Source organism: Mastacembelus armatus, chromosome 17 (assembly GCF_900324485.2).
Source record: "Mastacembelus armatus chromosome 17, fMasArm1.2, whole genome shotgun sequence".
Classification (NCBI taxonomy): domain Eukaryota; kingdom Metazoa; phylum Chordata; class Actinopteri; order Synbranchiformes; family Mastacembelidae; genus Mastacembelus; species Mastacembelus armatus.
The window spans coordinates 12146835-12160247 of NC_046649.1; the positions used below are offsets into that span (position 1 = coordinate 12146835).

At 42.2% G+C, this 13413-nt stretch overlaps 1 protein-coding gene across 1 annotated transcript; it reads right to left on the reverse strand.

Annotated features, from left to right (window-relative positions):
- Positions 1–36: 36 nt before the first annotated feature.
- wdr47a (WD repeat domain 47a) lies at positions 37–11521 on the reverse strand. The gene is made up of 17 exons (XM_026313276.1): positions 11300–11521; positions 10224–10393; positions 9829–9912; positions 9553–9637; positions 8549–8680; positions 8262–8438; positions 7640–8151; positions 7434–7551; positions 5179–5360; positions 4142–4390; positions 3987–4050; positions 3378–3535; positions 2880–3049; positions 2637–2807; positions 2402–2533; positions 1998–2216; positions 37–1503 (listed from the first exon to the last, which is right to left on the reverse strand). Exons 2-17 carry the CDS (start codon positions 10379–10381, stop codon positions 1361–1363), a joined length of 2754 nt encoding a protein of 917 aa, XP_026169061.1. The 5' UTR covers positions 10382–10393; positions 11300–11521; the 3' UTR covers positions 37–1360.
- Between the last annotated feature and the right edge of the window lie 1892 nt (positions 11522–13413).

Genomic DNA, 13413 nt, shown 5'->3' on the forward strand with positions numbered 1-13413 from the left:
GTTCAGTGTAAACGATTCATTTCAACGAAACAAGCAGCTTGTGTAAAAGAAACTTTATTGAACGTACCAGCAACCACACGTCAGTTAGCTTGAATTAATTTAAGTCACTTTTAAAAACAAGAATTAGAAAGGCTTATACAAGAGCCACTAGCATTTCCAAAACATAACTGTACATACATAAACACTGAAAACTAAAATAAATACATCTATGTACGTATTAGTTTGGCCTTGTTTGTTAAAACAATATACTGTATACTATACACTGACAAAAAAATGCATCTCAAAGTAAATCAATATTAGAAGAAAAAGTTAAAAGTGCGCAAGTAAAATACAAGAAAAGAATACCATGAATATGCCCCAAATACTGGTTCCAAATAAATAAACACCCGTGCTTCCATCCAGATTTCATTGTGCATATGGTTAGACCATTGTTACGGGCAGACTGCCACCTACTGTCGTTATATCATTACAGTAGTAAACTAAAGCTTTTTCAAAATCCTAAACTGGTCATCAACAAAAAAAAAAAATAAAATGAAGTATTTTCCCTTCATGTATAATCATCTAAGCAAGCCATTGCAAGACACTGTAACAGCTTCAGCATAAACACACTGATTTCAAATTAAACACACAAGCTAATTTGCACATTCTGAGTTGTAGTAATGCAGTGGATACAGTAACATTAGACATCAGTATATCCCACAGGGAAGCGGCAGCTGACTGATCAACCCATAGTTTGATTTCAACGGATTCAGCCTCCCAAAAGGAAAAACTCATTACTGACACTGAAAAAGTTCATTTTACGCCATAAATTCAACTTGTTTTCCCAAACAATAGCAGCTTTACACCAGTACACCATTTTAAAGAAAATGATATGCAAACAGTAATGTAGGATTTCTCAAAATAACTTCAAATAGATCTTGATTTTTTTTTTTTTTTTTTTTTACATTTACCCAATGGAAACATAGAACTCAAGGAAGGCACCATCATGAACAAAGCACTCTGTCCTGTCCTACACCAACATTCCTCAATGAAAAGGACATGCAGCAAATGTGTAAGGAATGAAAATCTAGAGGACACCAAGTGACAGAAGAACAAAGCATGATCCTGCACTTTTACCCCTTAATATGGCATCGATTATTAGGGTGTAAGAAAAAGAAGAACATGCAACGTGTGCTTTTGACATTTCGCAGTTTTGTATCCTTTTGCTTTCCTACAGACAGGAGGGATGGGCTCAGGTGGACATGAACGGGCGTGACAGTGTTGTTTCAGGGGAATGTGTGTCTTCTTAGATTTAAGCAAATAGCTGTGTGTGTGTGTGTGTGTGTGTGTGTGCGTGCGTGCGTGTACGTACACGCACGTACTATGGGTTGTGTGTCCAGAGTGTGACGGTGCGGTCAGCAGATGATGAAAGGAAGGACAGGTCTTGTGTGTGCCATCGACATTGAATCACCTTGTCTCCGTGCTCTCCCACAACGGTCAGAGGCAACTGTTTGGTCAGGTCACCTGGACACACAGGAAGAACAGCTCAGACAGATAGAAAAACATCACGTAACAGTTGTTTTTCCTCCAGACAGTTTTGCTGGGAGTATTACTGATTCAGACCCCAATTAAAGCAACTCTATATAAGTTATTGCAACTTGTAACTGTCTCTTATTTGGATATTTATCAGGCTGAGTACTAGGAATCACACTTTCCATCAAATTATCTTTCCTGTAATTCTTTTAAGACATGTCAAGTAGAAGCAGATTTCGTCCCTGGTATGTAGAAGAAGCATTTCCATTCAGGGCAACAATCTGCTCAGTATGGAAGAGGATTAGGGACACTACAAATGTATTTGAGTTTTGACTTCAATCCTTAGAACTCTGACTTTAATTGCAATATGAAGTTACCTACACTGCTGTGGAGGATTTTATCCTGCATTTCTAATGATTACACCAATACAGAACATTAAGAAGCTAATGGGGGATAAAGGTATGTTAGCTTCAGGCTGGCCGTACCTTGGAGGTTGGTAACCATGACTTTTGTGTCGTAGGAACCGGTGAGCAGGTAGTGTGCTCCAGGGGAAAACCTAACTGAGCGAACGTCGCTGGTGTGCGGCCGGTACACCTGGACAATGCGTCCTCCTCTGATGTCATACAGCATGCATGCACTGTCTTCCTGTCCTGTTGCTAAGAGACGGCCACTAGGATCGACTGCTACCGAGGCAACAGGACTCCCTGTGGAGTAAAACCAAAGATGGATGTAGCTGTAAAAACCAGTGCATGATTACCAGTGAAATTATTCTGTGCTATGAGTCAAATCCATGACTCTTGTACTGTGACCTCCAGCACCCATCATCTAGTTTTATAAGCTGCTCACATATAATCACAGAGGGGAAACTCACATGAAGCATGAGAAATACCTGATCCATGGAAAGCAGTTCCTACTACTCGGACACAGCTGGGCACCCTGAGGTCCCAGAAACGCACTGTCTTGTCTTGGGAACCAGAGGCAATCATCCAGCCTCCCCATGTGTACAGAGACAGGATGTGACCTAAACAGCAACAAATCTTTCTCACCACAGAAAACGATGTCTTTTCCCATCTAAACTTCACTTTTGAGCTCAGGCAGTTTGAATAAACCATCAGCGTACGTACCTGTGTGTCCGCTGAGGGCGTGCAGACCCTGTCCTCTCTGACAGTCAGTCGTATAAATGTTACAGTCTCCTGCTCCAGCGCTAATCAAGATGGCTCCTCCACTTTCTGGACCCTCCATGAATGCGAGGTCTCTGATGGTGCCATCATGCATGCTGAACTCCAGGTCTGGGCCTAGGAAACGAGAAAATCAAAAATGAGACTGCCGATTCCTGCTAACGGGACTGTCAACAAGAGTTCACTCACCTGTGGCGTTACATGTCTCTGCACTGAAAGGTAAAACCTTGACATATTTGTCATTGGAGCCTGTAGCCAGCAGCTGCCCGCAGTGGCTCCAGGCCACACAGTAGATGGAGCCTTTGTGGTGTTTGTTCCTCTTGAACCGTACAACCGGCTGCTTTGTTGGACTTGACCCACTGAGGAGAAGAAAAAAGAAAGTACAAGGAAGAGAAATGGTAGGAGAGAAATGAGTAAACTGTTAGATACTGCATTCAAACAAGGGAGTTTTTCATGCAGTGTAAAAAGAAAACCATAGCTACGGATTGTGTACTTTTTTGAAAGTGTCCAATTTGTTTTACGAGACACTGCGTTTATACAATGAACTTTTAATCTCAACTTTTAAGGCTAATAGAAGAGAAGTCCTTAAAGTCCTCAAAAAATGTGAATCTGAGCTTCTACTACTCCATCTGCTCAGGGAGACTGATCAAAATAAATGGCATAGCTTTTGAGCAGACTGTTGGTCACCTTGTGTCCAGTGTTTCTGGATAAACACACACACGCAGTGTTTTGGAGTTGGATCCCACAGCATACAGAGATCCAGATGGGTGGAAGGCGACGGCACGGATAGCCTGGGTGTCTTCTAGAGTATGGACTGGCACGAACAGGCCTTTTGGTTTGTCACCCTGAATTTAAAAAAAAGGGGAAAAAAAAAAAAAAAAAAAAAGCATATGAAAACACATTAACATAACACGACAACACGACATGTAATGCAGCATAATCTACTTTGACATCCATACTGTCACACTGCCAGTGTGACATCACTGCCGAACAGATGAAACTGTTATAATCTGATTAGTCTAATTGGCATTACACTGTATTGACTTATATTATGACGAAAACAGTTGGTAAGGTGATCAACTTTAAAATCAGGTCAGACACGTTCAGAGTGGTAGATAAAAAAAACTTCCTGCTGAATACCAGAACTAAACTGTCAATAACAGCTAATACAGCAGACAATGAATGACGAAAACAGTGTAAATAAGGACGGAAGCAATTTCAGGTTAATCAATCAGCACATAGACAGTTAACCTTTTCAGACGTGGCTTTATGGACAATCTTTTTTTGTGTGCCTACCTCTTTGCTTCGGGATGTGGAACCTGGAGAGTCACCCTGCTGACTTCCTTTGGGTTTCTGCCCACTTCCAACAAACAGAAAACGCAGTTAGCATTTAATTCAACACAACCCCTGATATGGACACACACTCCAAACACAAAGGAAATCACACCTACCTCTGAGAGACAACGGGGGATTCGTTTGGAGGTGGGACTGCACGCCCCCCTACGGTGCGCTGTGGGGTGCTGCTGAGCACCCCTCCCCCTCGGGTCCCGCTCTGCTCCGGTGTCACAGATGGAGGAGGGTTGTTATTGTCCTCGGAGGCGGGTGTGTTTGCATTGCCATTACACTGCTGCGCCAGTGACTTCACCTCCTCCCCTAAATTCTCCATCCCCACATTGAGCTCCTCCAGCTTCTGGATGGACCTGAGAAGCACAAATACATGGTCATGTACAATCATGAGTTCTGTCTCCAAAACTACTTTGTTTGTTTTTTTGTTTCTCTTTTAGCATTCTCTGTCCTTTTCAGGTTTTCCTTCATTTTTTTTTTTTCGTGACTTGGTGCAGGATCTTAGTATGGTGGCTGAGTTGACAGGCTAATTAAATCTAGTTAAAAATTCTACAGTAGTAGAGGACAAAATAAAAGTGAAGTCATGATGTCATTTAACACAGCTACCCTTGTGAATAATGCAAAGGTTAGACAGATGGAGGAGATGGAAGATGGAGAATTGGGAGGAACTCCCAGAGGACAAATCAAAGCACTTTTGTCCTGCTGACAGAAATAAAATAAACAAACATTTTCCACATCATTTGAGTCATGTCGATGCTAAATGTATTCTTGTGGTACCATACTGAAACTGCCAAAGTAGATGTTTAATTCTAATGTAACACTGTACAGTCCTAATACACAGGACGTGTTAGTCCCATGTGATGCCCTGTAGCTCATCACCACAGATGGTGCTGGATGGGCTCAGAGCAGGTTTGGGGGGAGGTGTGTGTGTGTGTGTCATGCTAGAGAAAGCCTCATGGGACCCATCATTATCAGGGGCCTTAACATGTCTACTAGTCCTTGTCTGGCAGCTGCTCCTCTGTCACACGAAGATAATAAAAGTCATACAGTAATTAGGAGGCTGCACAAGATTTAACAGGTGTCTCTATGTTATAGGTGCACTCCAGACAGGGGGCATTAAAAATGTCTCTTGCCAAGTCTGTACCTGTTGAGGAACTTTTCCGTGAGGCTGTGCTGCATGTCTTTGGGCGGGGGTTCCTGCTGGACTCCTCCCTCCAGCAGCATCTGCTGGTACATCTGCCTCTGCTGCTGTTTCTGCTCCAGGTGCTGCTGCACACGCAAGCGCTGGCGGTAATACTCCTCATACTTCTCCGTGGAGTCGCGAAGCTGAGGATGGAACACAAAAGCGATCTTCGTGACAAAAGAGAAATGGAACTTTTTCTAAATAGTCACAATTCAGCACATACAAAATGTGGTATTCACACATCCCCAGCACACAGTGATGCTGTTAAAATCTACCGACTGCTATAAATACTGATCAAAGATGGCACTGTGGTCGTATGAACCCTGCTACACCCTGCTCATCTATCAGTTGAGGTATTAGAAGAGGAAGCAGGGTGTGACTGAAAGCTGAGGAAAGATCACTTCCCTTCTCTGTCCTCTGCTTCCTGTCCTGACAATCTGATGGAAGCGGATATGTCTGGAGAGAGGACAGACACTGGCAGCGTGCCAGCGCTGGAAAAAAGGACGGTGGGTGGATAGAAAAACAAAGAGAGGGCAGGAGCGTGACAGTGAGATCACAAAGGCACCAAAGTCAGCTTCTGTTTCTGGCCTCTTTTATTTGTTTCCAGGGGTTACGGGGAAGGCAGAGCAAACCAACTTCACACCAGAATAAAAAGCTTGGGACATACTGTGTTCACATTGTCTTTACAGGCAACATGAGGACAGTAACAACACATTTTTATGGTTAAACTCCCAGAGCCTCAAGCCACATGTCCCCATTGACCTGGGAAATCCAGCTGGACTTAGTTCCTGTTTCTATTTTGCTCTCCAGTCTGGTATTTACAACAGACCGAGCTGCTTTATTTCTTCACAATAATGTGATATAAATAAAAAAACAATAAACATTAAATAAGAATTAATTCAATTCCATATCTCTGTATGAAATCTTATTCTTAGAAGACTAAGAACCAGACAAGACCTTGATACAGAAACATATAAAGCCAGATTCAACGAGTTATTCTGCTACAATTTGATGTTTGTTTTTTATTCTATATTTGGTACTAAAAGTATGCCGAATGAACAAGCAGCACTTCCACTTTGTAGAAAATTCTCAGGCAAGTTCTGAAGTTATATGGATTTATTTTCAGGACGTATAAGTCACACTGCACGTAATATATTTCGATCACTGTTGCTTATTTAGATTTTAGTTATGGCCCCAAGGAGTATGAATTTAAACTCTCCTTGATCTCTCCTGCGTCCCTTGTGTCTTAGTTTGGAAACCTCTGATTTTCCCTACAGCAGAAACTGCCCTGCACAGATACAAAAGCCCATTTCCTCCGTGTAAAAAGGATTAAGGTGCACATGAAGTAATGGACCAAGTGGAAATCATACAAACACTTCACCAAGGCAACACATCACTCAGCCATAATTCAGACTTTCAGATGGAGATGGATGGATATTAAAAGTCCAACAAGAAGAAAAGTAGCATGTACTGCAGAACGTAGATGAATATTTGACAAGAATATAAAAAATGTTCCACTAAGTACAGCTAATACCACGAACCTATTTCCCACCTAAAGCAGTGCCATCCTCTACACAACATAAAATACAAGACTTTACAGTCCCAGACCCAAGAAAGTGTTGGTGGTCCCTTAAAACAAGAGTGACACTTGTTTACTGCACAACAACAGACCTAGTTCATTTATTTGGATGTGACCAAAGAATTTAGTTTCTGTTCTCCTGTGAACCATGAAAGCTTTAATATTTTAGTTGTAGAGTCAAGATTTACGGACTGAGATTTTATTTATTTGGAGTTGAACAAATTTAGTGTGTTAAGGCTTTTGAAAGATTTGAATTTATTATATCTAACTATCTAATTTTAACTCTCTTTAAAACACAGTTGGGTAATGTAATATGTTTGCCATGTTCAACTTTAAAATCCAAGTTAACCTTAAATCTTTACATGTCACGTAGGAGTAAAAACCTTTAAGCTTGACTGAAATAGTGCTTTGGTTTATACTGTGCTATAAAAAATAATTAAGATTTTTTTTCCATCTCACCCAGCCCTATTTATACATAAACAAGTTAATTAGAAGCAGTTTACATTTAGACCTTCACTGTGGGTAACGCCCATCAAGGGAAAAAAAAACACTGCAGGGACATAATTTAATATAGGATTTGTTTAGTAATGCGTGACACACAGCAGGTCTGACAAGTTAAAAGGTCAATGAAGGTTACCTCATTCCTATCAGCTGAACCAGCTGACGGTGCGTCCTCGCCTGGAGCTGAAACAGGACGCATGCTCTGAGCTCCACCCGAACTCATCATCTTATCCTCAGGTGTGTCTGTCCTCGATCTTTACAGAGAAACACACCAACAGGAACAGGTTACCTAAGACATCTTGCAAAGCATAAAACCAAATGTCAAAACATCTGAGCCTTTACGTCTCAGGGGATTCCTCAAAGATGCTGTGGCAGTCGGAGCTCTCCATCATAAGACTCCTACTCAGGCTCTGTGCTCCTGTTCCAGGATAGTGGAAGTTGGCGAATGAATGGGACATTGGAGAGACTCCTTTACCCGGTATCATCTCCCCACCACTCGCTCTCTTATCCTGGCCAGACAGCCCATAGGACAACCCGTCCAACGCTGGGTTCAAGGAGCGTGACATGTAGGTGTCTGCAGACTGAGGACGGCGCAGAGGGGAGGAGGGGTATGGAGACAATTTGCTGATCAGAGGGGTAAGGAGGTCAGCGTAGCCGGTCTTAGCGGGCTTGACCAAGCGGTCCACATGGATGTTGAGTTGCTTCTGTTCGAAGGCGCAGGAGAAGACGCTGTGGGAGAGGTTCTGCATCCAGGAGAGCAGGGACAGGTCTAGGTCGTCACAGCCATTACCACACAGCATGTCGACACCCAGGAGGACCTCACTTTCTGTGATCTCCTCACCTGTCGCCTTGCTCTGCACAAAAACAATAACCCACACTTAACCACTGACATATTGCATCAGAGGTACAAACTATTCTTAGAGCTCAGTCTGCAGTATTTATATTCAGTTGTAGTAGCTCATACTTGACAGAACTCCACACAGCACTCATAGAGGACTCCCTTGAGGAGCAGCTGGAACAGTCGGTCCTTGCTGGCTTTGAATCCAGCCTCACTCAGCTTTCTGTCTGCAGGGATGAACTCCGCCACCATGTTGCAGGCCTCCTCAAAACATTGCACTCTGGCAGTACTCGGGTTCCAGTCCTGACGGGCACCAGCAGAGAAATGAGATAAGATCAATACATATGGCAAACACATGAATGCAACATTATCAACAAACTTTCAGTTAAAATCTACATCAAGTAAATTCTTGCCTTGAACTCAGCATGGTTTGTTAGGCGAGGAAGGGTGAGGAGCAGACATAGTTTGCTATAGTCATCTTTAGAGGGGCAGAACTCCTCCAGTGCATGGAGACACTTGACTGCTTCCTGCATGGTGAACTCTAACTGCAAAACATGAAATACATTTCACCGACTGTTACAAATCAAATGACTGAGCAGAATGTGCCCTCTAGGCAGCATGATTGGAAAATAAAAAACTTTTTGAGAGCAGCTCATAGCAGGGACAGACACATTCAAGGCTGACATGCACAGGACATAAGAAAATCATCTAGAAAAAAAAACAGGACACCTTTTTGTACTTATTCCTTAAACTTTGTTCTGTATCATCCTGAAAAATCAAGCCCATGTCCCAGTACACCCCCCCTGGGTGCACAGTTGCCAGTAAACATGCACACCAATACACAGTGTTCCCAGATGTCTAAAGAAATCCGATCTAATCAGTCGATGGGGCATGACAGATCTGGCACAGTATCACAAGCTGCATCCACAGCTACGTCACACAACAGCAGGGCCACAGCTAGTTCAATTTAGGAGCATGGACAAAGAAGAAATAATGAGTTTTGAATAAAAATGTCTTAGTGGCTGTGATTATGATTTTTAGCTCCATTATTATTAATATTTACAAATAATTAGATTTGATTTGGAGCTGTATCTTTACATTTGATTCAAAGAGCTTTTACAGTCAAGGTAGTCAAAATAAGCTGGTACATTACAAAAACTAACTTTTTCTTAGCAAAAGCGATTGATTTTTATAAACAGAAACTTTAATGAGATTTATTCAGAAAACTTACTAAGTTGCAGTTTTAAACTAATGTTAAAAACTGCTTCTGTTCTTGTCAATGAGCGTTTTTGTTCACTCCAGTGACAAACCACTGACAGTTGGTGAGGTGACAAAAACAGCACTGCCACAAAGTTTGTTCAATAGGATGAAAATGTAACCTTCACTGATGTTTAGTCACTTTCGTGTTTCCACTTACGTGCTGTGGCTCATCTTCTGCAGACATGGCGTTATTCACACATAGAGCCTCCAGAAACTTCTGCTTGAGGATGATGTAACGAAACCTGAGGACAATTGACATCATGGCGTAGAAGAGGCAATTTACATGTTGTTCGTCTCCAAGTTTACCACTGTACAGCACCTCAACATCAACCTCTATGAGTCAAATAAACTGAAAGTATATGAACGGATAAACTGAAAATATAAAAAGTTACAAAACAATTTAAGCAGACTGACAGTAAGACTGTGAACACACCTTTTCCTGTCAAACTTGTCCATGCACTCCAAAGGCTGAATGAACTGCAAGACCTCATCCCACTGTCCATCGAGGATGAGTTGCCTAAAAAAAAAAAAAAAGTTTTCCATTAGAATATGACTCCCGAGGTCATGTGACGAGGTAAGAAATCCTTCACACTTTGAAATACCAAAATGTGTTTAATATTCAGATCGAGTAGAGTTGCAGGCAACACACCACCAGCTGACTCTAAGGGAGCGAACACATCCTATGCACAGGTGCAGTTACACTACTAGAAACTTGTGAGTGAAACAGCTGCCTGTTGTTTCAGTCCCATAGTACGCAGCTTTTTTTGGAGCCGCAACCTGAGATGACCACATCTAGATGTGATGGTGTGATTGTCGCTGTCCATCTACCTGAGGAAGAGCATGTCGTCCGAGTAAAGCCCATTGATGACGCCGCTCTCCTTTTCCAGAGCCAGCATGCTGATGTGCAACTTTCTGGAGTTGAGGAAGTCCAGGATCACCTTGATGATCTCCACCTCCTTCACATACACGGTTTCTTCTGCTGTCATGGTGGCGACGGGCTGACAGTGACAAAGAATAACAACACAACAAATAAAAAAGCAATGGGAACAGTGGGTAGCAGAAGAAAGCTTGTGATCAGTCTTAACGCGCGGTCCCAAATATTACTGACTATTAGCAGAATCATATAATCAGGCTCAGGATTTGTTCAGGTCTATAACTTGACAATCATGAAACCTCTGCTTGGCTGCATGTTCACCTCATCTTTAGGCTATAAGTATTAAAATCTGCACTGATGAGTAAAAGGACAGTCTGAGACTCTGCTATCCTACATTATACAGCTGCCTATTGTTAACCAGCTATTGATTCCCAGTGAGGGCAGAGTCTGTAAGGTGCTGCTGCTTCATCACACACTGTCTAAATGTCTAATGTTGACTGTCTGACAACACAGACCAAAACAGACGTGTTTTGGGTAGAAGACTTGGCTTTAAATGATGCCCACACCTTCACGTGAATATAATTATATTACTGTTATATCAGTAAGGAGCCTATAAGGATAAATGCCTGAACATTTACACTTCAGCACTTACTAAACTAGCGACAGAGCTTGAAAATAACCAAAGCCCTGCAGTGCTGCTAAGCTAAGCTAAGAGATGGTTAGCTAATAATAAAACGGGCTCTGAGCCACAAGTCCAACAGTGTAAGGAGCTTAAGGCTGCTCGTTAGCTTTATACAGCTACTGGGCTCAGCCTGCGGATTATAACAAAAACAACAAATAGCTAGTTAGAGTCAGAGCTCACACAAAGCGCAGTGACCGGACACCGGCGGTGGGGAAGGGGAGGCAGACTAGCTAGCCAGGCCGAGGGGAGTGAGGCATCCTCCGCTAGTTAGCAGTCCGGGCGGGGTGTGCTCTGACAGCTTTCCCAGCAACAACACGGACCTCAGATCCGCCTGCGATTAAAGCTCACCTGGTCCTAATAACACCTGGGAAGAAGACGCTGCCCCCTGGGTGTCTCCGTGCTGCTGTCACGACGGCACGGCTCGGCTCGGCACGGCTCGGCACTGGTGGTGCTGTTTGTCTTGCCTTGTCTGGGCGTCCCCTCCTCCTGGTCCGCCCGTGTCCCCTCCTTGCTGGATCTTTCTGTGTCGCTCCGCTGCGGTCTGTGCGCCGCTGCCTGCAGCACGGCACCGCCTCCATCCACCCAGACCCCCAGCTCCACATCAGCATGAGGCTGTTAGTGAGGCAGAAATAACAGACAGTCAAAAAGGGGATCATGACGCCTCTGGTAAAACTATAAGAAATCAAATGAAAAATACCACACTGCATGTGCATAGGCCCGAAATGACATATCTGCTTTGATTATTATTTCCTTCATAGAACAGTATTAGGCTATTAGTATTTTCTGTTGATAATAGTCTGAAATTATTTAAATAATTTCTTTTTCTCACATTAAATACATTTGGACAATGGTCTTAAACTCCTATAAGGTCATTTCGAACTGATGTCAGTGTGCTCACGTGGAAAGTCTATATTTCTCTATTTCCATCGCATGTTTGGTGTTGTGGTTTTGAACATGTCTTAAACTTGTTTATGCCCCCTTGAGGTAATTCTGGAGGATATTCTAGATGGTATTTGTCAGGCTCATACTGTTGCAATAATAGTAAACATAGGTTTGCACAAAGCATGCAAATTTGTCCACTCCCATGTTGATAAAAGTATTAAAAATGTGAAAAATATCCCTTTACAGCAACACTATGTAGCTTTTGCTCATGGTTTCCCACATCTGGTTGAGATATGCAATTGTCTGTTGCCAGTGTCGTAAATACTGTTCCTGTATAAGCTGAATTTGTTGACTAAGCTGCTGATCCAGAGTGTAAGCCCATCTGGTATTGATTCGTGTTCCCTTTTTCTTTTCTTTGCTTCTTCCAACAAAACCTTCTTTGGTTTCTTCGCTGGCTCTGCCATGGCGTTGGTTTTGAGAATCTCAAGTTAGATTGTTTCGTCTTATAGTTAGCTGTTGGCTAATAGCTGTTAGCTACGAGTAAAACACGTGACTCAGGCCTAAAAGCAGGTTGCGCTCTTCCGCTGACAGTAGATGGGCGGGGCTGAGTGACCCTACCCGAACATTAAAGTTGCATAGTGCTGTTGCAGCTGCTGCTTATGATAGAAGTCCTCTGGTTAAGAGTTGTTCTACCACTGAAATAATTTTAGAGACATTATTGTAAGGTCGATAAAGAACATAGTGTTGCTTTAAGATACATTTAGAACAAAAAATGTGGTTAATTTGGAATTATTCACAGATAACTATGAACAGTTATGTGACTATTATTGATTATTTGATTGACAGTACTAAGATATATAAGCTATAGGCTATATTGTGGTCGAGGATCAGGGCCGGTTCTTGCCAGCTGTGGAAGGGTGGGCTGGCAGATATCCTGAGTGGGCAATTATTAGGATAAATTCAGAAGAATAATCAATTCATTTATTGATTTCAACTGAATTCAACTGAATCTGCTTCTCCGCACTGAAGGCAAGTTCCAAGTGTGGAGAGTATACCGGGTTTCAGACAATAAAAACAAAGAAAATACTGCATTTTTCTGGTGTTATTTTTCTGGTGTTATAGATAAATTCTGTCATTCAATAAATTCTAATTGAGTGGGCAAGACTGACATTTGAGTGGGATAAGCCCACCCCTGCCCATACCTAGATTCGCCCCTGTCAAGGATTATGTATAATCCTTATTTTATACTCACATTATCTGTTTCTGAAATGTGTTTAATTTTTCCCACATTGAAGCGTTGTCTTAGCTGACTTTATCCTTATTCTACACATGGGCCTAAGGTTATGTTGTATGTTTTGCAGGCTGAAGCCTCATAACAAGGTATGGCACAGGGCAATGATATTTACTTATGGTATAAACCTATCTATGTGAAAAGGTAAGGAGAAGTGGCAGTTCAAGTAGTGTCACCTCAACCAACATCATTATCAACTTAAAACATTTAGGAATCACAGTGAATTAAAAAGTGATCAATTCAGAGTTAACACACTTAAAAATGAAACACCATGAGTAATGTTGATAGC

Coding starts and splice junctions, on each gene's coding strand:
- wdr47a (XM_026313276.1), bottom strand. CDS start 10,381: ATGACAGCAGAAGAAACCGTGTATGTGAAGGAGGTGGAGATCATCAAG. Junction 9,913..10,223: donor GACGACATGCTCTTCCTCAG/GTAGATGGACAG, acceptor TTTTTTTTTTAG/GCAACTCATCCTCGATGGAC. Junction 4,051..4,141: donor TCCCCCGTTGTCTCTCAGAG/GTAGGTGTGATT, acceptor GTTTGTTGGAAG/TGGGCAGAAACCCAAAGGAA.